Consider the following 23,679-nt stretch of genomic DNA (forward strand, 5'->3'; position numbering starts at 1 on the left):
AACCACCAGCTTTCATATGTTCTCATGTTCTGAGCAAGGCACTTAAACGTTAGCTTTCTTACATGGCACATATTGCACTTTTACTTTCTTCTCCAACACTTTGTTTTGCATTATTTAAACCAAATTGAACATGTTTCATTATTTATTTGAGGCTAAATTGATGTATTATATTAAGTTAAAATAAGTGTTCATTCAGTATTGTTGTAATTGTCATTATTACAAAAATAAAATAAAATAAATAAATCGGCCGATTAATCGGCATCGACCCTTTTTGGCCCTCCAATAATCTGTATCGGCATTGAAAAATCATAAATCGGTCGACCTCTAATACTTTACCCTCTAAATCCACCCTCAAACTGACAAAGGTCCCTGCTGTGGTAAATGAGCAATCACGCCAAAGTACATTGGAGTTTACCTTTATATTAGAAGCTGACATTCTTAAAAAAAAAAAGCCATCCAACAGGAAATGGTGCTATAGCAACTGGCATGAACATCTCTGTATGCATAAAGATAATTAAATGTTGATCATGTGATGGTGATGTCATGACGATGTCATCCAGTGACGAAGCAAGAGATGAGGGCTCTGAAAGTAGGAACACTGACAGATAAAGTCATTGAGGGTGCATCTGAAAATGGCACCCTATTCTCTATACAGTGCAGTACTTTTAACCAGAGCCCGGGAATCGGGAATAGGGTGACATTTTTTTGGGGACGTAGCCCAAGTCTGGACAGGACACTAATAAGACTATTCTGTGACCTTACTGGAATAGTATAGTTTAAGGCCTACTGTAAGTGGGAACACACCTCTTCATCTTCCTCTTCCTCTGAACAACTGTCATGTTGATGCAGGCCCTGAGCGATGGATGCGGTGAGAGAAGCCGCCTTGGGCTCCAGGTAGCACAGACACAGCGCCAGCGGGAAGGACAGCGTGAGGGCGTAGGGCACCGAGAACGACGTGGACAAGAGGAAAAAGAAGATGAAGAGGAAGCAGGGGATGAGAGAGGGTGACCTGAACGGACGGAAGTGCTGCACGCTCTCAGGGAGGAAGGTGAGCTCTGTGATGTCAGGGAATGTGAGGTAGCCATCCTCGTCTAGGTAAGAGGAGAGGTCGGGGAGGTGCAGGGAGAAGGAGAACAGAGTGCCGCCCCGCCTCCCGTGGGCCTTCAGCTGTTCTAGACGCTGTTTCCGGGCCGACAGGAGTAGCACCTGCTCCTCTAGGAGGGCGGTGGCGCGGTCCGCTTTGGCCTGGCGCCGACGGCACCCCGCAGAGGATTTAGCCGGGCTGACGGACGCACAGCGTTTACGGGACGCGTTCTCCCTGCGCCGCCGACGGACCTTAGTGGAGGCCACGGGGGAGGAAGGGAGGGAGAGCTCAGAGCGGAGGGGGTCATAGGAGTACAGGCATGGGGAGCGCTGATGGAGGGAGCGGGAGGTGGTGTGGATGGCGAGTCAATACATATGAGCAGAATGATATGGACGGGAGGAGAAAAGACAAGCTAATTAGACAAGAAGCAGTCAGTTATAGTATAGCAGTGGGTAAATAAGCTGGAAGCATTTGGGAAATCAATAATAAAACGGCCAAGTCATACACGCTGTAGGGAGTTCAGTCACTGCTGTACAATGTAGAGGAAAAACTGTACAATTCAAGAGGGTGCTATGAAATGAATGTCAAAATGTTGTTTTCTTTGCCCTATGTCCTTATCAATTACATAGAATGAATCATTAGATTGTTCTCTACAATATTATCAACTTAATAGACTTGAACAGTGTAAATATTATTTTGTTTTTGTTAGTTTCCAATTTATTTATTTTTTAACCCTTTTTCTCCCCAATTTCGTGATATCCAATTGGTAGTTACAGTCTTGTCTCATCGCTGCAACTCCCGTACGGACTCGGGAGAGGTCGAAGGTCGAGAGACACGCGCCCTCTGAAACACGACCCAACCAAGCTGCACTGTTATGAGGTTTCGGCTGGAGCCACCTCCAAATCAAGATCAATCTGATACCTTCGTCATGTTCACCTCCAGATCCTTGGCTTTCAATGCCTATACTGGCGCGCAATCTACGTTGAGAAGGGGCCGTTTCTATGGCGATTTAAAGGGAAAGACTCAGAAATACAAAATGAAAACATGAACAGACGGTCTTTCGCGGAGGGTGGATATTGAAATTTAGTCTGTTAGCTTTGTAAGTAAATATTATACAGAACAAAATAAATGCAACAACTTCAATGGTTTTACTGAGTTACAGTACATAGAAAGAAAGAAATCATATGAAATTAATGAATTAGGCCCTAATCTAGGGATTTCACATGACTGGGCAGGGGCACAGACATGGGTGGGCCTGGGAGGTTATAGGCCCACCCACTAGGAAGCCAGGCCCAGCCAATCAGAATGTTTTTTTTTTTTGTTTTTATTTTACCACAAAAGGGCTTTATTACAGACGAAAATAATCCTCAGAGAAATAAGCTTTTTGTACGTCTGGAACATTTTCTGGGATCTTTTATTTCAGCTCATGGAACACTTTACATGTTGCGTTTATATTTTTTGTTCAGAATATATTTAGTCCTCATTTAGTTTTGTATTCAGTGGATTTCATTTAGAAAAAGCACATCGTTTCACTCACAAACCTTACAAGCCGCTAGTAAATTAGCTTGTCAGTTGGCGTCGTTCTGCCAAGGACTCCAGTCCATTCTGTATGAACTAGATCTATACGGGACTCCAGTCCATTCTGTATGAACTAGATCTATACGGGAGTCCAGTCCATTCTGTATGAACTAGATCTATACGGGACTCCAGTCCATTCTGTATAAACTAGATCTATACGGGACTCTAGTCCATTCTGTATAAACTAGATCTATACGGGACTCCAGTCCATTCTGTATAAACTAGATCTATACGGGACTCCAGTCCATTCTGTATAAACTAGATCTATACGGGACTCCAGTCCATTCTGTATAAACTAGATCTATACGGGACTCCAGTCCATTCTGTATGAACTAGATCTATACGGGACTCCAGTCCATTCTGTATAAACTAGATCTATACGGGACACCAGTCCATTCTGTATAAACTAGATCTATACGGGACTCCAGTCCATTCTGTATAAACTAGATCTATACGGGAGTCCAGTCCATTCTGTATAAACTAGATCTATACGGGAGTCCAGTCCATTCTGTATGAACTAGATCTATACGGGAGTCCAGTCCATTCTGTATGAACTAGATCTATACGGGACTCCAGTCCATTCTGTATAAACTAGATCTATACGGGACTCCAGTCCATTCTGTATGAACTAGATCTATACGGGAGTCCAGCCCATTCTGTATGAACTAGATCTATACGGGACTCCAGTCCATTCTGTATAAACTAGATCTATACGGGACTCCAGTCCATTCTGTATGAACTAGATCTATACGGGACTCCAGTCCATTCTGTATGAACTAGATCTATACGGGACTCCAGTCCATTCTGTATAAACTAGATCTATACGGGACTCCAGTCCATTCTGTATAAACTAGATCTATACGGGACTCCAGTCCATTCTGTATAAACTAGATCTATACGGGACTCCAGTCCATTCTGTATAAACTAGATCTATACGGGAGTCCAGTCCATTCTGTATAAACTAGATCTATACGGGACTCCAGTCCATTCTGTATAAACTAGATCTATACGGGAGTCCAGTCCATTCTGTAACAGTTCTACTGAGGCGGTCTGATCATGCCTGTGATGACGTTCCATTCACTCTAAACACGCTACATTCTCAGAGAAAAATCGGCTGCTATATTTTTAACCATATATGGTAGAGACACGGGGTCTGGACTATTGTTTTTCAGACGGAACGTTCTATTGAATGGACATATTTGTATAAACCTTGAAATAATTCATCCTTTTGTGGGGTGACACCCTATACTGTATAAATAAAGAAATGACACTCCTTAACTGTTTAGGAAAAGACTTCAGAGGTTCATCTAGGCATGGGGTTGTAAAGAATCTTATCGTACTTTGTAACGTCCTTTGACAGTACTGACAGTGACAAAGCAACATCAGGAAGTAATGTCCATGGATAGACAGCCGTTTAGGATTCCGTCAATCCAGAATTCTTTATATACAATAAAGCAGGCTTAACGAACTAGCTGGCTATTTTTGATAAACAACCAGAAATAACTATTGACTTAAGCTAAACTTCGATGTGTTTTTGGTCTCAATTAGACCATGACCATTTCAAGCTTACCTTTCTATGATAATATATATATAATTCCAGAATATTTCAGAATATTTCTTCAAGTTAGCGGGCTAAGTCATTGATATTGCTTCGTAGTACACCCCTCTGGTCCTCATATAGAACTGACTCAAGAGCAAGGAGTCATTAAAGTTTATAGGATGTGTTTTTCAACTGGTGAGTCTTAACTTCAACTCAGAGTTGGATCAATCATATTGGTACTATTGCTAATGGAACTCTTTAAAACAAACCAAACTTCTAAAACTAACCCCCATTGGCTAATATGAGGAGGAGGAGGAGGAGGAGGATGATGATGTTTACCTTGTTGTCGTGTCTGAGGGGGGTTGAGGGGACATTAGGATCCGACGTCTCTGTAACGTTGGTCTGTCCCTCCTCTTCCTCGGCCTTCTCCTCCTCCGCCTTCTTCTCCGGCGTTACCGTGGTGATCAGGTCTCCAGCGGCGACAGCTTTGGCGGGCGTGGCGTCCTTCATCAGGGTGTCGTGGTTCTCTGTTACGGGCGCTGGTAGGAGGCACGGTGAGGGTTTATCGTTAGTCACCAGAGGAAACCAAACATTAGTTCTCTGTGTGGTTTCATCCTCAGGTAAGTCATGACCTTTAGGAACTGATCTATGCTCAGGTTACTTGTCCTTAAAATCCTAACCTTAACATCAGATATACCAAAGGTGCGGGGTGACTGCTTTGTTGTCGTTTGAGCTTCACATTGTGCTTTTTACATTAGTTGGGGGGGGGGGGGGGGTAAAACTCAAACTTACACTTCCAACACACCGACAGGACCATGGTGCAAAATGGTACGCAGCGACCATCTACACACACAGTTTGATCGCACACAAACGATACATCCAACATACTGCAACACACTGCCTCTGCAACGCAATGCTGCAAGGCAAACTAAACGTTCCAATGGAAATGAATGTAATTCTGGTGTGTCAAAATGTAACGACGACGTCTGTGTGATCGAAGCGTTAGTCTAACTTAAACACGGACTCCAAGACTAGACTGAGATAACCTATGACTGGTTTTTAACAATCTCTGGACCTCCCCCCTTTGACAGAATCAGGTGTTGGGTGTTAAACAAAATGTCCACACTAGCATACCAGTTAATCTAAGAGACTCTATTTCAATGTCCACACTAGCATACCAGTTAATCTAAGAGACTCTATTTCAATGTCCACACTAGCATACCATACCAGTTAATCCAAGAGACTCTAGGATCAAGGGAGATAGGATCAAGGGAGATACTAAAGTGTTTTAGTACTATATCTTTTGACACAATGATGAAAATAATCATGGCCTCCAAACCCTCAAGCTGCATACTGGACCCTATTCCAACTAAACTACTGAAAGAGCTGCTTCCTGTGCTTGGCCCTCCTATGTTGAACATAATAAACGGCTCTCTATCCACCGGATGTGTACCAAGCTCACTAATAGTGGCAGTAATAAAGCCTCTCTTGAAAAAGCCGAATCTTGACCCAGAAATTATAAAAAACTATCGGCCTATATCGAATCCTCCATTCCTCTCAAAATTTTTAGAAAAAGCTGTTGCACAGCAACTCACTGCCTTCCTGAAGACAAACAATGTATACGAAACGCTTCAGTCTGGTTTTAGACCCCATCATAGCACTGTGACTGCACTTGTGAAGGTGGTAAATGACCTTTTAATGACGTCAGACCGAGGCTCTGCATCTGTCCTCGTGCTCCTAGATCTTAGTGCCGCTTTTGATACCATCGATCACCACATTCTTTTGGAGAGATTGGAAACCCAAATTGGTCTACATGGACAAGTTTTGGCCTGGTTTAGATCTTATCTGTCGGAAAGATATCAGTTTGTCTCTGTGAATGGTTTGTCCTCTGACAAATCAATTGTAAATTTCGGTGTTCCTCAAGGTTCCGTTTTAGGACCACTATTGTTTTCACTATATATTTTACCTCTTGGGGATGTCATTCGAAAACATAATGTTAAATTTCACTGCTATGCGGACGACACACAGCTGTACATTTCAATGAAACATGGTGAAGCCCCAAAATTGCCCTCGCTAGAAGCCTGTGTTTCAGACATAAAGAAGTGGATGGCTGCAAACTTTCTACTTTTAAACTCGGACAAAACAGAGATGCTTGTTCTAGGTCCCAAGAAACAAAGAGATCTTCTGTTGAATCTGACAATTAATCTGGATGGTTGTACAGTCGTCTCAAATAAAACTGAAGGACCTCGGCGTTACTCTGGACCCTGATCTCTCTTTTGAAGAACATATCAAGACTGTTTCAAGGACAGCTTTTTTCCATCTACGTAACATTGCAAAAATCAGAAACTTTCTGTCCAAAAATGACGCAGAAAAATTAATCCATGCTTTTGTTACTTCTAGGCTGGACTACTGCAATGCTCTACTTTCCGGCTACCCGGATAAAGCATTAAACAAACTTCAGTTAGTGCTAAATACGGCTGCTAGAATCCTGACTAGAACCCCAAAATTTGATCATATTACTCCAGTGCTAGCCTCCTACACTGGCTTCCTGTTAAGGCAAGGGCTGATTTCAAGGTTTTACTGCTAACCTACAAAGCATTACATGGGCTTGCTCCTACCTATCTTTCTGATTTGGTCCTGCCGTACATACCTACACGTACGCTACGGTCACAAGACGCAGGCCTCCTAATTGTCCCTAGAATTTCTAAGCAAACGGCTGGAGGTAGGGCTTTCTCCTATAGAGCTCCATTTTTATGGAATGGTCTGCCTACCAATGTGAGAGACGCAGACTCAGTCTCAACCTTTAAGTCTTTACTGAAGACTCATCTCTTCAGTAGGTCCTATGATTGAGTGTAGTCTGGCCCAGGAGTGTGAAGGTGAACGGAAAGGCTGGAGCAACGAACCGCCCTTGCTGTCTCTGCCTTGCCGGTTCCCCTCTTTCCACTGGGATTCTCTGCCTCTAACCCTTTTACAGGGGCTGAGTCACTGGCTTACTGGTGCTCTTCCATGCCGTCCCTAGGAGGGGTGCGTCACTTGAGTGGGTTGAGTCACTGACGTGGTCTTCCTGTCTGGGTTGGCGCCCCCCCTTGGGTTGTGCCATGGCGGAGATCGTTGTGGGCTATACTCGGCCTTGTCTTAGGACGGTAAATTGGTGGTTGGAGACATCCCTCTAGTGGTGTGGGGGCTGTGCTTTGGCAAAGTGGGTGGGGTTATATCCTGCCTGTTTGGCCCTGTCCGGGGGTATCATCGGATGGGGCCACAGTGTCTTCTGATCCCTCCTGTCTCAGCCTCCAGTATTTATGCTGCAGTAGTTTATGTGTCGGGGGGCTAGGGTCAGTCTGTTATATCTGGAGTATTTCTCTTGTCTTATCCGGTGTCCTGTGTGTATTTAAATATGCTCTCTCTAATTCTCTCTTTCTCTCTTTCTCTCGGAGGACCTGAGCCCAAGGACCAAGCCTCAGGACTACCTGGTATGATGACTCCTTGCTGTCCCCAGTCCACCTGGCCGTGCTGCTGCTCCAGTTCCAACTGTTCTGCCTGCGGCTATGGCACCCTGACCTGTTCACCGGACGTGCTTGTTGCACCCTCGACAACTACTATGATTATTATTATTTGACCATGCTGGTCATTTAGGAACATTTTAACATCTTGACCATGTTCTGTTATAATATCCACCCTGCACAGCCAGAAGAGGACTGGCCACCCCTCATAGCCTGGTTCCTCTCTAGGTTTCTTCCTAGGTTTTTGGCCTTTCTAGGGAGTTTTTCCTAGGGAGTTTTTCCTAGCCACCGTGCTTCTTTCACATGCATTGCTTGCTGTTTGGGGTTTTAGGCTGGGTTTCTGTACAGCACTTTGAGATATCAGCTGATGTACGAAGGGCTATATAAATACATTTGATTTGATTTGATTTTGATTTGACTCTATTTCAATGTCCACACTAGCATACCAGTTAATCCAAGAGACTCTATTTCAATGTCCACACTAGCATACCAGTTAATCCAAGAGACTCTATTTCAATGTCCACACTAGCATACCATACCAGTTAATCCAAGAGACTCTATTTCAATGTCCACACTAGCATACCATACCAGTTAATCCAAGAGACTCTATTTCAATGTCCACACTAGCATACCATACCAGTTAATCCAAGAGACTCTATTTCAATGTTCACACTAGAATACCATACCAGTTAATCCAAGAGACTCTATTTCAATGTCCACACCAGCATACCATACCAGTTAATCCAAGAGACTCTATTTCAATGTCCACACTAGAATACCAGTTAATCCAAGAGACTCTATTTCAATGTCCACACTAGCATACCAGTTAATCCAAGAGACTCTATTTCAATGTCCACACTAGCATACCAGTTAATCCAAGAGACTCTATTTCAATGTCCACACTAGCATACCAGTTAATCCAAGAGACTCTATTTCAATGTCCACACTAGCATACCAGTTAATCCAAGAAACTCTATTTCAATGTCCACACTAGCATACCATACCAGTTAATCCAAGAGACTCTATTTCAATGTCCACACCAGCATACCATACCAGTTAATCCAAGAGACTCTATTTCAATGTCCACACTAGAATACCAGTTAATCCAAGAGACTCTATTTAAATGTCCACACCAGCATACCATACCAGTTAATCCAAGAGACTCTATTTCACTGTTCACACTAGCATACCAGTTAATCCAAGAGACTCTATTTCAATGTTCACACTAGAATACCAGTTAATCCAAGAGACTCTATTTCAGTATACAGCATACTACTTAGAATGAGGTAACGTATTAGGCATTGTGAACATTTAAACACAGTAAGTCGTCTTTACCTCCGTCCAGGCTGCGCGACATGGTGTAGCGTTTGGAGGAGGAGCGTTCGAAGATGGGCGCGGCCCTGATGATCTGAGAGGAGACTCTCCGGGTCTGAGCCTGGGTTCTACCGCTGTAGCGGAACTTAGAACCAAGACCCAGGAACTTCTTAGGGGGGGCCTCTGGGGACACCAGTCTGACAGAGGAGAGAAAGAAAGTTAGGATAAATTAAACCATTATGTGATAAAAACCAATCCGTATATCTTACAATAATAATAATAATAATAATAATACATTTACAGTACATCATACAGATAATCTCAGACATGTAAACTGATTTGATTTAAAATGCATCATTTTGGCTGTTCTTAGAGGACAAATCAACCCAAAATATCTGGAGATAAAATCACTACGCTTGTTACATTTTACAGTAACGATCTGATGATGATGGGTTTTCATTAATAGAATTTTCTGCTACAGAGCCTTCAGAAAGTATTCACACCCCTTGATCTTTTGTTGTTGTTACATCCTGAATTTAAAATGGATTCAAATTGAGATTGTGTGTCACTGGCCTAAACACAATACCCTATAATGTCAAAGTGGAATTAGGTTCTTAGACATTTTTTTATAAATTAATTATAAATATAAAAGCTGAAATGTATTGATTCAATCAGTATTCAACCTCTTTGTTATGGCAACGCCTAAATAAGTTAATGAGTAAAAATGTGCTTAAGAATTCACATAATATATTTTGCATGGACTCAATCTGCGTGCAATCATTTTTGAATGACTACCTCATCTCTGTATCCCCACACATACAATTATCTGTAAGGTCCCTTAGTCGAGAAGTGAATTTCAAACACCGATTCAACCACAATAACCAGGGAGGTTTTCCAACGCCTCGCAAAGAAGGGGATCTGATAATGGCGCCAGAGGGGATGGCTGCCATTTTACGGCCTCCTCATCAATTGTGCTATTTTGTGGGGGGGGGGGGGGGGTTTTCTCGCTTTGTTTGTAACTTATTTTGTACATAATGTTGCTGCTACAGTCTCTTATGACCGAAAAGAGCTTCTGGTCATCAGAACAGCGATTACTCACCTCGAACTGGACGAAGATTATTTTTCTTTATTGAGTCCGACGCAAAGGATTTTACTGCTTTGTCAAAACAAGGCCCAAATCCCCGTCATCAGCGTGAAGAAAAGACGGAGGAAAGGGGGAGGAGGGCGGGGTGCCTTGTAAGAATTCACTGACGAGTAGGTAAACCGCCACTTCCCTCCGTATTATTGGCCAAAGTGCAATCATTGGAAAACAAACTGGACGATCTACGATTAAGACTATCCTACCGACGGGACAAAAACTGTAATATATCTTATGTTTCACCGAGACGCTGAACGACGACATGGATAATATAGAGCTGGCTGGCTGGCTTCTCCGTGCATTGGCAGGACAAAGCAGCTACGTCTGGTAAGACGAGGGGCGAGAGTGTGTGTACTGCTGTCAATAACTGCTAGTGCTCGATGTCTAAGATTAAAGAAGTCTCGAGGTATTCCTCGCCTGAGGTAGAGTACCTCATGATAAGCTGTAGACCACACTATCTACCAAGAGAGTTCTCATCTATATTATTCGTAGCCGGCTATTTACCACCACAAACCGATGCTGGTACTAAGACCGCTCTCAACGAGCTGTATAGGGACATAGGAAAACAGGAAAACACTCATTCAGAAGCGGCGCTCCTAGTGGACGGGGACTTTAATGAAGGCAAACTTAAATCAGTTTTATCTCATTTCTACCAGCATGTCACATGTGCAACAGGAGGGAAAAAAACTCTAAACCACCTTCACTCCACACACAGAGACGTGTACAAAGCTCTCCCTCGTCCTCCATTTGGCAAATCTGACCATAATTCTATCCTCCTGATTCCTGCTGACAAGGAACAACTAAAGCAGGAAATACCAGTGACTCGCTCAATACGGAAGTGGTCAGATGACGCGGATGCTACAGGACTGTTTTGCTGCACAGACAGGAATATGTTCCGGAATTCATCCAATGGCACCTCAGTCATTGGCTTCATCAATAAGTGCATCGAGGACGTCGTCCCCACAGTGACTGTACGTACATACCCCAACCAGAAGCCATGGATTACAGGCAACATTCACACCGAGCTAAAGGCTAGAGCTTCCGCTTTCAAGGAGTGGGACACTAAATCCGGAAGCTTATAAAAAAATACCACTATGCCCTCAGAGGAACCATCAAACAGGCAACACGTCTATACAGGACTAAGATTGAATCCTACTACACCGGCTCTGACGCTCGTCAGATATGGCAGGGCTTGAAAAATATTACGGACTACAAAGGGAAACCCAGCCGCGAGCTGCACAGTGACGCAAGCATACCAGATGAGCTAAATGCCTTTTACGCTCGCGTCGAAGCAAGCAACACTGAAGCATGCATGAGAGCACCAGCTGTTCTGGATGACTATCTCCGTAGTCGATGTGAGTAAGACCTTTAAACAAGTCAACATTCACAAAGCCGCTGGGCCATACGAATTACAAGGACGTGTACTCAAAGCATGCGCTGACCAGCTGGCAATTGTCTTCACTGACATTTTCAACCTCTCCCTGACCGAGTCTGTAATACCAACCTGTTTCAAGCAGACCACCATAGTCCCTGTGCCCAAGAAAGCGAAGGTAACCTAAATTAAATTATTACCGCCCCGTAGCACTCACGTCAGTAACCATGAAGTGCTTTGAAAGGCTGGTCATGGCTCACATCAACACCATCATGCCAGAAACCCTACACCCACTACAATTCGCATACCGCCCCAACAGATCCACAGATGACACAATCTCAATCCCACCAGGACAAAAGGAATACCTATGTCAGAATGCTGTTCATTGACTACAGCTCAGCGTTCAACACCATAGTACCCTCAAAGCTCATCACTAAGCTAAGGACCCTGGGACTAAACACCTCCCTCGGCAACTGGATCCTGGACTTCCTGACAGGCCGCCCCCAGGTGGTAAGGGTAGGCAACAACACATCTGCCACGCTGATCCTCAACACTGGGGCCCCTCAGGGGTGCGTGCTTAGTCCCCTCCTGTATTTCCTGTTCACTCACGACTGCGTGGCCAGGCACGACTCCATCACCATCATTAAGTTTGCTGATGACAACAGTGGTAGGCCTAATCACCGATAACGATGAGACAGCCTATAGGGAGGAGGTCAGAGACCTGGCAGTGTGGTGCCTGGACAACAGCCTCTCCCTCATCGTGAGCAAGACAAAGGGACTGATCGTGGACTATAGGAAAAGGCAGGCCGAACAGGCCCCCATTAACATCGACGGGGCTGTAGTAGAGCGGGTCGAGAGTTTCAAGTTCCTTGGTGTCCACATCACCAACAAACTATCATGGTCCAAACACACAAATAAAGTTGTGAAGAGGTCATGACAACACCTTTTCCCCCTCAGGAGACTGAAAAGATTTGTCATGGGTCCTCAGATCCTCAAAAGGCTCTACAGCTGCACCATCGAGAGCATCCTGACTGGTTGCATCACCGCCTGGTATGGCAACTGCTCAGCATCTGACCGTAAGGCGCTACAGAGGGTAGTGCGTACGGCCCAGTACATCACTGGGGCCAAGCTTCCTGCCATCCAGGACCTCTATACCAGGCGGTGTCAGAGGAAGGCCCCAAAAAATTGTCAAAGACTCCAGCCACCCAAGTCATAGACTGTTCTCTCTGCTACCGCACGGCAAGTGGCACCGGAGCGCCAAGTCTAGGTCCAAAAGGCTCCTTAACAGCTTCTACCCCCAAGCCATAAGACTGCTGAACAATGAATCAAATGGCCACTGGACTATTACATTGACCCCCCCCCCTTCTCTGTTTATACACTGCTGCTACTCGCGGTTTATTTTCTATGCATAGTCACTTTACAAATTACCTCGACTAACCTGTACCCCCGTACATTGACTCGGTACCGGTTCCCCCTGTACATTGACTCGGTACCGGTTCCCCCCGTACATTGACTCGGTACCGGTTCCCCCCGTACATTGACTCGGTACCGGTTCCCCCTGCACATTGACTCGGTACCGGTTCCCCCTGCACATTGACTCGGTACCGGTTCCCCCTGCACATTGACTCGGTACCGGTTCCCCCTGTACATTGACTCGGTACCGGTTCCCCCTGTACATTGACTCGGTACCGGTTCCCCCTGTACATTGACTCGGTACCGGTTCCCCCTGTACATTGACTCGGTACCGGTTCCCCCTGTATATTGCCTCGTTATTGTTACGTAATTTTCGTGTGTTACTTTTTTATTTTAGTTTATTTAGTAAATATTTTTCTTAACTATATTTCTTGAACTGCATTGCTGGTTAAGGGCTTGTAAGTAAGCATTTCACGGTAAGGTCTACTACACCTGTTATATTCGTCGCTTGTGACAAATACAATTTGATTTGACCTATTGGTAGATGGGTAAACATTTTAAAAGACGACATTGAATAACCCGTTGAGCATGGTGAAGTTAGGACGCCTGTATCTGGAGTTGCTTACCAATACAACGTTGAATGTTCCTTAGTGGCCTAGTTACAGTTTTGACTTAAATCGGCTTGAAAATCTATGGCAAGACTTGAAAAATGGTTGTCTAGCAATGATCAACAACCAACTTGACAGAGATTGAAGAATTTCCTCAAGAATAATTTGCAATATTGTACAATCCAGGTTTTGCAAAGCTCTTAGAGATTTACCCAGAAAGACTCACAGCTGTAATCACTGCCAAAGGTCATTCTAACATGTATTGACTCAGAGGTGTGAATACTTACATAAATTAGATATTTCTGTATTTAATTTTCAATGAATTTGCTACATTTTCTACAAACATGTTTTCTCTTTGTCATTTTGAGGTATTGTGTATCAATGGGTGAGATTTTCTATTATATTTTTTAATTTAGGATGTAACAACAAAAGGTGGAATAAGTCAAGGGGTATGAATACTTTTTGAAGGCACTGTATCAATCGTAAGGACGGGCTACAAACATCTCTTACCTGAAGAACGTGTGGTGCTCAACACAGGTCTTCCACAGCCTCTTGGCTGCACGGTGGTTAGGGAGCTTGAAGCCAATCGTGCTCTCAAACTGCTCAAACTGCAAGAGATGGTGATGTTACAAGTGTCTCAGAAGAGAGAGAGAGAGGTGGTCATGTCAGAACAGAAGCAATTAACGTCCTTAAATATAGTAGTCTGCAACTTTTATTTCATTTCCCAAAAATAAACTAATGTTATGACTAGGGCCAAGAGGTTTTCACTGACCACATAACGTAACCAGGAAAAACTCCGGGCCAGAGAAGAAGTCTGACTAGGCCCTGGGCCATAGAGTAGTAGTCTGACTAGGCCATGGGCCATAGAGTAGTAGTCTGACTAGTCCAAGGGGCATAGAGTAGTAGTCTGACTAGGCCCAGGGCCATAGAGTAGTAGTCTGACTAGGCCCAGGGCCATAGAGTAGTAGTCTGACTAGGCCCAGGGCCATAGAGTAGTAGTCTGACTAGGCCCTGGGCCATAGAGTAGTAGTCTGACTAGGCCCTGGGCCATAGAGTAGTAGTCTGACTAGTCCAAGGGGCATAGAGTAGTAGTCTGACTAGGCCCAGGGCCATAGAGTAGTAGTCTGACTAGGCCCAGGGCCATAGAGTAGTAGTCTGACTAGGCTCAGGGCCATAGAGTAGTAGTCTGACTAGGCCCAGGGCCATAGAGTAGTAGTCTGACTAGGCCCAGGGCCATAGAGTAGTAGTCTGACTAGGCCCAGGGCCATAGAGTAGTAGTCTGACTAGGCCCAGGGCCATAGAGTAGTAGTCTGACTAGGCCCAGGGCCATAGTTCTTCCTGGTCAAGTCACATGGTAAAACACCTGACCCGGTTTGTAACAGATCTACTGTTGTTGTTGTTGATGATGTTGTTGGTGTGTTTACCTCTCCGGGGCGTATCTTGATGTAGAAGTTGTTTCTCTTGTAGGAGATCTTGAGGACCTTGGGCCAGGCGAACCTGTTGATTCTCAGTCTGTCTCTGTAGATGAGCAGACCACTGGAGCACACTCCTAGCATGATCTCTACGCCTTCAGAGTCCTGGAAAACACCCGTATAGAATACACTACTACTACTGATGTACACAATCTGTCTCTATAGATGAGGAGACCATTCCTAGCATGATCTCTACGCCTTCAGAGTCCTGGAAAACACCCGTATAGAATACACTACTACTACTAATGTACACAATCTGTCTCTATAGATGAGGAGACCATTCCTAGCATGATCTCTACGCCTTCAGAGTCCTGGAAAACACCCGTATAGAATACACTACTACTACTGATGTACACAATCTGTCTCTATAGATGAGGAGACCATTCCTAGCATGATCTCTACGCCTTCAGAGTCCTGGAAAACACCCGTATAGAATACACTACTACTACTGATGTACACAATCTGTCTCTATAGATGAGGAGACCATTCCTAGCATGATCTCTACGCCTTCAGAGTCCTGGAAAACACCCGTATAGAATTGAAAGAATGAGTTCCAGTATGGCCCAATACCCCCCCCCCCACCCTTTCAGAAGGAGTCATAGAAAGTATTTCTTCACCTCCACACACTAACAGTTGTGGAGGGAGGAACGGTAGAGTATGGGCCAGCGTTGGCAGGGTTCTGATGGTGAACGGCTACAGACAGACAGGCAGGTGGATAACGGGATGGTGGTGTATCTAGGGGTCCGATGAGAAAAGCGGGGGGAAAAAAAACACACGTTCCCTACTTTAGTGCAGCACAGCAACGGGGAGAGTGACGATGGGTAAAAACAAGCCACGGTTAGTTAGGGTGATGATTGCTAAGCTAAGCCATGCGTGACTTAAAATAAAAACACAGAAACACACACACACACACACACACACACACACACACACACACACACACACACACACACACACACACACACACACACACACACACACACACACACACACACACACACACACACACACACACACACACGATGCAGCAGCCTCTTACCTCCCCTTTAGCTGGAGCCAAACACTCAAACAGGCTTCCTACCAACTAGCCCGGTGGTTTAATGCGAGGAGAGAGAACACAACAATGCTGATACTGATCTTATTCAACTAGTCAAATGGTTTATTAATGACAAAACAAATCTGTATTCATGGTGTATTGGTGGATGGAAACTACTTCACTACTAATCTGTATTCATAGTGGATGGAAACTACTTCACTACTAATCTGTATTCATAGTGGATGGAAACTACTTCACTACTAATCTGTATTCATAGTGTACTAGGCAACATCATTCCTCCTGAGTATACTCTTTTAAGGGACCATCATCTTTATGTCAGTCTCTCCTAGACGGGATCCTTTGACTGTTCAAAGTGCTTGTGATAACTGACCAGTATCTGCCATCGGGATCAGTGACGTTTTCAATGTGTTGAAATGAGTGGTGTGTTATTCTGGCAATCTGACGCTGCTGGCCTGGTCTGTCTGTCTCTACACGTCTGTCTCTCCACATCTGTCTGTCTGTCTGTCTGTCTGTCTGTCTGTCTGTCTGTCTGTCTGTCTGTCTGTCTGTCTGTCTGTCTGTCTGTCTGTCTGTCTGTCTGTCTGTCTCTCCACGTCTGTCTGTCTGTCTGTCTGTCTCTCCACATCTGTCTGTCTCTCCACGTCTGTCTGTCTGTCTGTCTGTCTCTCTCTCCACGTCGGTCTGTCTGTCTGTCTCTACACGTCGGTCTGTCTGTCTGTCTCTACACGTCGGTCTGTCTGTCTGTCTCTCCACGTCTGTCTGTCTGTCTGTCTCTCCACGTCTGTCTGTCTGTCTGTCTGTCTGTCTGTCTGTCTGTCTGTCTGTCTGTCTCTACACGTCGGTCTGTCTGTCTGTCTCTACACGTCGGTCTGTCTGTCTGTCTCTACACGTCGGTCTGTCTGTCTGTCTCTACACGTCGGTCTGTCTGTCTGTCTCTACACGTCGGTCTGTCTGTCTGTCTCTACACGTCGGTCTGTCTGTCTGTCTCTACACGTCTCTCCACGTCTGTCTGTCTGTCTCTCCACGTCTGTCTGTCTGTCTGTCTGTCTGTCTGTCTGTCTGTCTGTCTCTACACGTCGGTCTGTCTGTCTGTCTCTACACGTCGGTCTGTCTGTCTGTCTCTACACGTCTGTCTGTCTGTCTGTCTCTCCACATCTGTCTGTCTCTCCACGTCTGTCTGTCTGTCTGTCTGTCTGTCTCTCTCTCCACGTCGGTCTGTCTGTCTGTCTCTACACGTCGGTCTGTCTGTCTGTCTCTCCACGTCTGTCTGTCTGTCTGTCTGTCTCTACACGTCGGTCTGTCTGTCTGTCTCTACACGTCGGTCTGTCTGTCTGTCTCTACACGTCGGTCTGTCTGTCTGTCTCTACACGTCGGTCTGTCTGTCGGTCTCTACACGTCGGTCTGTCTGTCGGTCTCTACACGTCGGTCTGTCTGTCGGTCTCTACACGTCGGTCTGTCTGTCTGTCTCTCTACACGTCGGTCTGTCTGTCTGTCTCTCTACACGTCGGTCTGTCTGTCTGTCTCTCTACACGTCGGTCTGTCTGTCTGTCTCTACACGTCGGTCTGTCTGTCTGTCTGTCTGTCTGTCTGTCGGTCTGTCGGTCTGTCTGTCTCTACACGTCGGTCTGTCGGTCTGTCTGTCTCTACACGTCGGTCTGTCTGTCTGTCTCTACACGTCGGTCTGTCTGTCTGTCTGTATCTACACGTCGGTCTGTCTGTCTGTCTGTCTCTACACGTCGGTCTGTCTGTCTGTCTGTCTCTACACGTCGGTCTGTCTGTCTGTCTGTCTCTACACGTCGGTCTGTCTGTCTGTCTGTCTGTCTCTACACGTCGGTCTGTCTGTCTGTCTGTCTCTACACGTCGGTCTGTCTGTCTGTCTGTCTCTACACGTCGGTCTGTCTGTCTGTCTGTCTCTACACGTCGGTCTGTCTGTCTGTCTGTCTCTACACGTCGGTCTGTCTGTCTGTCTGTCTCTACACGTCGGTCTGTCTGTCTGTCTGTCTCTACACGTCGGTCTGTCTGTCTGTCTGTCTCTACACGTCGGTCTGTCTGTCTGTCTGTCTCTACACGTCGGTCTGTCTGTCTGTCTGTCTCTACACGTCGGTCTGTCTGTCTGTCTGTCTCTACACGTCGGTCTGTCTGTCTCTCTACGTCGGTCTGTCTGTCTCTCTACGTCAGTCTGTCTGTCTCTCTACGTCAGTCTGTCTGTCTCTCTACGTCAGTCTGTCTGTCTCTCTACGTCAGTCTGTCTGTCTCTCTACGTCAGTCTGTCTGTCTCTCTACGTCAGTCTGTCTGTCTCTCTACGTCAGTCTGTCTGTCTCTCTACGTCAGTCGGTCAGTCGTCTCCACGTCAGTCGGTCAGTCTGTCTCCACGTCAGTCGGTCAGTCTGTCTCCACGTCAGTCGGTCAGTCTGTCTCCACGTCTGTCTGTCTGTCTGTCTGTCTGTCTGTCTGTCTCCACGTCTGTCTGTCTGTCTGCACGTCTGTCTGTCTGTCTGCACGTCTGTCTGTCTGTCTGCACGTCGGTCTGTCTGTCTGTCTGTCTCTACACGTCGGTCTGTCTGTCTGTCTGTCTCTACAACGTCGGTCTGTCTGTCTCTCTACGTCGGTCTGTCTGTCTCTCTACGTCAGTCTGTCTGTCTCTCTACGTCAGTCTGTCTGTCTCTCTACGTCAGTCTGTCTGTCTCTCTACGTCAGTCGGTCAGTCTCTCTACGTCAGTCGGTCTGTCTGTCTCCACGTCTGTCTGTCTGTCTGTCTGTCTCCACGTCTGTCTGTCTGTCTGTCTGTCTCCACGTCTGTCTGTCTGTCTGTCTGTCTCCACGTCTGTCTGTCTGTCTGTCTCCACGTCTGTCTGTCTGTCTGCACGTCTGTCTGTCTGTCTGCACGTCTGTCTGTCTGTCTGTCTGTCTGCACGTCTGTCTGTCTGTCTGTCTGTCTGCACGTCTGTCTGTCTGTCTGTCTGTCTCCACGTCTGTCTGTCTGTCTGTCTGTCTCCACGTCTGTCTGTCTGTCTGTCTCCACGTCTGTCTGTCTGTCTGTCTCCACGTCTGTCTGTCTGTCTGTCTCCACGTCTGTCTGTCTGTCTGTCTCCACGTCTGTCTGTCTGTCTCCACGTCTGTCTGTCTGTCTGTCTCCACGTCTGTCTGTCTGTCTGTCTCCACGTCTGTCTGTCTGTCTGTCTCCACGTCTGTCTGTCTGTCTGTCTCCACGTCTGTCTGTCTCCACGTCTGTCTGTCTGTCTCCACGTCTGTCTGTCTGTCTCCACGTCTGTCTGTCTGTCTCCACGTCTGTCTGTCTGTCTCCACGTCTGTCTGTCTGTCTGTCTCCACGTCAGTCCGTCTCCACGTCAGTCCGTCTGTCTGTCTGTCTCCACGTCTGTCTGTCTGTCTCCACGTCTGTCTGTCTGTCTCCACGTCAGTCCGTCTGTCTGTCTCTCTCTCTCCCCCCTCCATATGTCTGCTCAATGAGATTAATACAATCAAACATGTCATTAAGACAGAGGAGACTACACGACATAATCAGAGATGGATGGTAACAGTCAGTGAAACTAACAGAGATGGTAACAGTCAGTGAAACTAACAGAGATGGTAACAGTCAGTGAAACTAACAGAGATGGTAACAGTCAGTGAAACTATCAGAGATGGATGGTAACAGTCAGTGAAACTATCAGAGATGGATGGTAACAGTCAGTGAAACTATCAGAGATGGATGGTAACAGTCAGTGAAACTAACAGAGATGGATGGTAACAGTCAGTGAAACTAACAGAGATGGTAACAGTCAGTGAAACTAACAGAGATGGTAACAGTCAGTGAAACTATCAGAGATGGATGGTAACAGTCAGTGAAACTAACAGAGATGGTAACAGTCAGTGAAACTATCAGAGATGGATGGTAACAGTCAGTGAAACTAACAGAGATGGATGGTAACAGTCAGTGAAACTAACAGAGATGGATGGTAACAGTCAGTGAAACTAACAGAGATGGTAACAGTCAGTGAAACTATCAGAGATGGATGGTAACAGTCAGTGAAACTAACAGAGATGGATGGTAACAGTCAGTGAAACTAACAGAGATGGATGGTAACAGTCAGTGAAACTAACAGAGATGGATGGTAACAGTCAGTGAAACTAACAGAGATGGATGGTAACAGTCAGTGAAACTAACAGAGATGGATGGTAACAGTCAGTGAAACTAACAGAGATGGATGGTAACAGTCAGTGAAACTAACAGAGATGGATGGTAACAGTCAGTGAAACTAACAGAGATGGATGGTAACATAGAGCAGAGGCAGTTGGCTCACAGCACATACAGACATTTTGAAGTAGCAGCCCAGCGTTGGCGTTAAAGCATGGTATCGACATCACCGATGACATCACCGATGACATCACTGAGACAGCAGCGGTGCATTGGAAGGATTAGCAGAGTGCCTCTGACAAAGCAGTGAAGTGAGAGAACGAGTTTGGTGTACGTAGGTGTGTGTGTGTGTGTGTGTGTGTGTGTGTGTGTGTGTGTGTGTGTGTGTGTGTGTGTGTGTGTGTGTGTGTGTGTGGTGTGTGTGTGTGTGTGTGTGTGTGTGTGTGTGTGTGTACCTTAGCGTGATGGAGGTCAACCCCATACATGGACAGTTTCTTGGCATTCTCCAGAAAGTGTAACTCTGCTTCAGCTGGCGTCATCCCTCTGAAAACAGACATCGGGCATCAACTACATGTCCTGTAACTACGGGGTTCAGAGATGTTCCTGTAACTACGGGGTTCAGAGATGTTCCTGTAACTACGGGGTTCAGAGATGTTCCTGTAACTACGGGGTTCAGAGATGTTCCTGTAACTACGGGGTTCAGAGATGTTCCTGTAACTACGGGGTTCAGAGATGTTCCTGTAACTACGGGGTTCAGAGATGTCCTGTAACTACGGGGTTCAGAGATGTTCCTGTAACTACGGGGTTCAGAGATGTTCCTGTAACTACGGGGTTCAGAGATGTCCTGTAACTACGGGGTTCAGAGATGTCCTGTAACTACGGGGTTCAGAGATGTTCCTGTAACTACGGGGTTCAGAGATGTTCCTGTAACTACGGGGTTCAGAGATGTTCCTGTAACTACGGGGTTCAGAGATGTTCCTGTAACTACGGGGTTCAGAGATGTTCCTGTAACTACGGGGTTCAGAGATGTCCTGTAACTACGGGGTTCAGAGATGTTCCTGTAACTACGGGGTTCAGAGATGTTCCTGTAACTACGGGGTTCAGAGATGTTCCTGTAACTACGGGGTTCAGAGATGTTCCTGTAACTACGGGGTTCAGAGATGTTCCTGTAACTACGGGGTTCAGAGATGTTCCTGTAACTACGGGGTTCAGAGATGTTCCTGTAACTACGGGGTTCAGAGATGTCCTGTAACTACGGGGTTCAGAGATGTCCTGTAACTACGGGGTTCAGAGATGTCCTGTAACTACGGGGTTCAGAGATGTCCTGTAACTATGGGGTTCAGAGATGTTCCTGTAACTACGGGGTTCAGAGATGTTCCTGTAACTACGGGGTTCAGAGATGTCCTGTAACTACGGGGTTCAGAGATGTCCTGTAACTACGGGGTTCAGAGATGTCCTGTAACTACGGGGTTCAGAGATGTCCTGTAACTACGGGGTTCAGAGATGTTCCTGTAACTACGGGGTTCAGAGATGTTCCTGTAACTACGGGGTTCAGAGATGTTCCTGTAACTACGGGGTTCAGAGATGTCCTGTAACTACGGGGTTCAGAGATGTCCTGTAACTACGGGGTTCAGAGATGTCCTGTAACTACGGGGTTCAGAGATGTTCCTGTAACTACGGGGTTCAGAGATGTTCCTGTAACTACGGGGTTCAGAGATGTCATGTAACTACGGGGTTCAGAGATGTCCTGTAACTACGGGGTTCAGAGATGTTCCTGTAACTACGGGGTTCAGAGATGTTCCTGTAACTACGGGGTTCAGAGATGTTCCTGTAACTACGGGGTTCAGAGATGTTCCTGTAACTACAGGGTTCAGAGATGTCCTGTAACTACGGGGTTCAGAGATGTCCTGTAACTACGGGGTTCAGAGATGTTCCTGTAACTACGGGGTTCAGAGATGTTCCTGTAACTACGGGGTTCAGAGATGTCCTGTAACTACGGGGTTCAGAGATGTCCTGTAACTACGGGGTTCAGAGATGTCCTGTAACTACGGGGTTCAGAGATGTCCTGTAACTACGGGGTTCAGAGATGTCCTGTAACTACGGGGTTCAGAGATGTTCCTGTAACTACGGGGTTCAGAGATGTTCCTGTAACTACGGGGTTCAGAGATGTCCTGTAACTACGGGGTTCAGAGATGTCCTGTAACTACGGGGTTCAGAGATGTCCTGTAACTACGGGGTTCAGAGATGTCCTGTAACTACGGGGTTCAGAGATGTTCCTGTAACTACGGGGTTCAGAGATGTTCCTGTAACTACGGGGTTCAGAGATGTTCCTGTAACTACGGGGTTCAGAGATGTTCCTGTAACTACGGGGTTCAGAGATGTTCCTGTAACTACGGGGTTCAGAGATGTCCTGTAACTACGGGGTTCAGAGATGTTCCTGTAACTACGGGGTTCAGAGATGTTCCTGTAACTACGGGGTTCAGAGATGTTCCTGTAACTACGGGGTTCAGAGATGTTCCTGTAACTACGGGGTTCAGAGATGTTCCTGTAACTACGGGGTTCAGAGATGTTCCTGTAACTACGGGGTTCAGAGATGTCCTGTAACTACGGGGTTCAGAGATGTCCTGTAACTACGGGGTTCAGAGATGTCCTGTAACTACGGGGTTCAGAGATGTCCTGTAACTACGGGGTTCAGAGATGTTCCTGTAACTACGGGGTTCAGAGATGTTCCTGTAACTACGGGGTTCAGAGATGTCCTGTAACTACGGGGTTCAGAGATGTCCTGTAACTACGGGGTTCAGAGATGTCCTGTAACTACGGGGTTCAGAGATGTCCTGTAACTACGGGGTTCAGAGATGTTCCTGTAACTACGGGGTTCAGAGATGTTCCTGTAACTACGGGGTTCAGAGATGTTCCTGTAACTACGGGGTTCAGAGATGTCATGTAACTACGGGGTTCAGAGATGTCCTGTAACTACGGGGTTCAGAGATGTTCCTGTAACTACGGGGTTCAGAGATGTTCCTGTAACTACGGGGTTCAGAGATGTTCCTGTAACTACGGGGTTCAGAGATGTTCCTGTAACTACAGGGTTCAGAGATGTCCTGTAACTACGGGGTTCAGAGATGTCCTGTAACTACGGGGTTCAGAGATGTTCCTGTAACTACGGGGTTCAGAGATGTTCCTGTAACTACGGGGTTCAGAGATGTCCTGTAACTACGGGGTTCAGAGATGTCCTGTAACTACGGGGTTCAGAGATGTCCTGTAACTACGGGGTTCAGAGATGTCTTGTAACTACGGGGTTCAGAGATGTCCTGTAACTACGGGGTTCAGAGATGTTCCTGTAACTACGGGGTTCAGAGATGTTCCTGTAACTACGGGGTTCAGAGATGTCCTGTAACTACGGGGTTCAGAGATGTCCTGTAACTACGGGGTTCAGAGATGTCCTGTAACTACGGGGTTCAGAGATG

At 46.1% G+C, this 23,679-nt stretch overlaps 1 protein-coding gene across 16 annotated transcripts in view; it reads right to left on the minus strand.

Annotated features, from left to right (window-relative positions):
- LOC106596732 (band 4.1-like protein 3) overlaps positions 1–23,679 on the minus strand; it is a 91,607-nt gene that overhangs the window by 31,951 nt on the left and 35,977 nt on the right. For 9 of the 16 annotated variants that reach the window (XM_082973207.1, XM_082973204.1, XM_082973209.1 and 6 more), the window contains 6 exons: positions 20,668–20,755; positions 14,972–15,124; positions 14,058–14,155; positions 9,038–9,213; positions 4,542–4,741; positions 805–1,413 (listed from right to left, as the gene is read on the minus strand). In XM_082973207.1, coding sequence (XP_082829333.1) covers positions 805–1,413; positions 4,542–4,741; positions 9,038–9,213; positions 14,058–14,155; positions 14,972–15,124; positions 20,668–20,755 — 1,324 coding nt within the window. The remainder of the gene's footprint in view (positions 1–804; positions 1,414–4,541; positions 4,742–9,037; positions 9,214–14,057; positions 14,156–14,971; positions 15,125–20,667; positions 20,756–23,679) is intronic. The other 7 variants (XM_082973217.1, XM_082973215.1, XM_082973216.1 and 4 more) reach the window with 1 other exon arrangement.

The sequence above is a fragment of the Salmo salar genome, chromosome 03 (assembly GCF_965601325.2).
Source record: "Salmo salar chromosome 03, fSalSal1, whole genome shotgun sequence".
In the NCBI taxonomy this organism is placed as follows: Eukaryota; Metazoa; Chordata; class Actinopteri; order Salmoniformes; family Salmonidae; genus Salmo; species Salmo salar.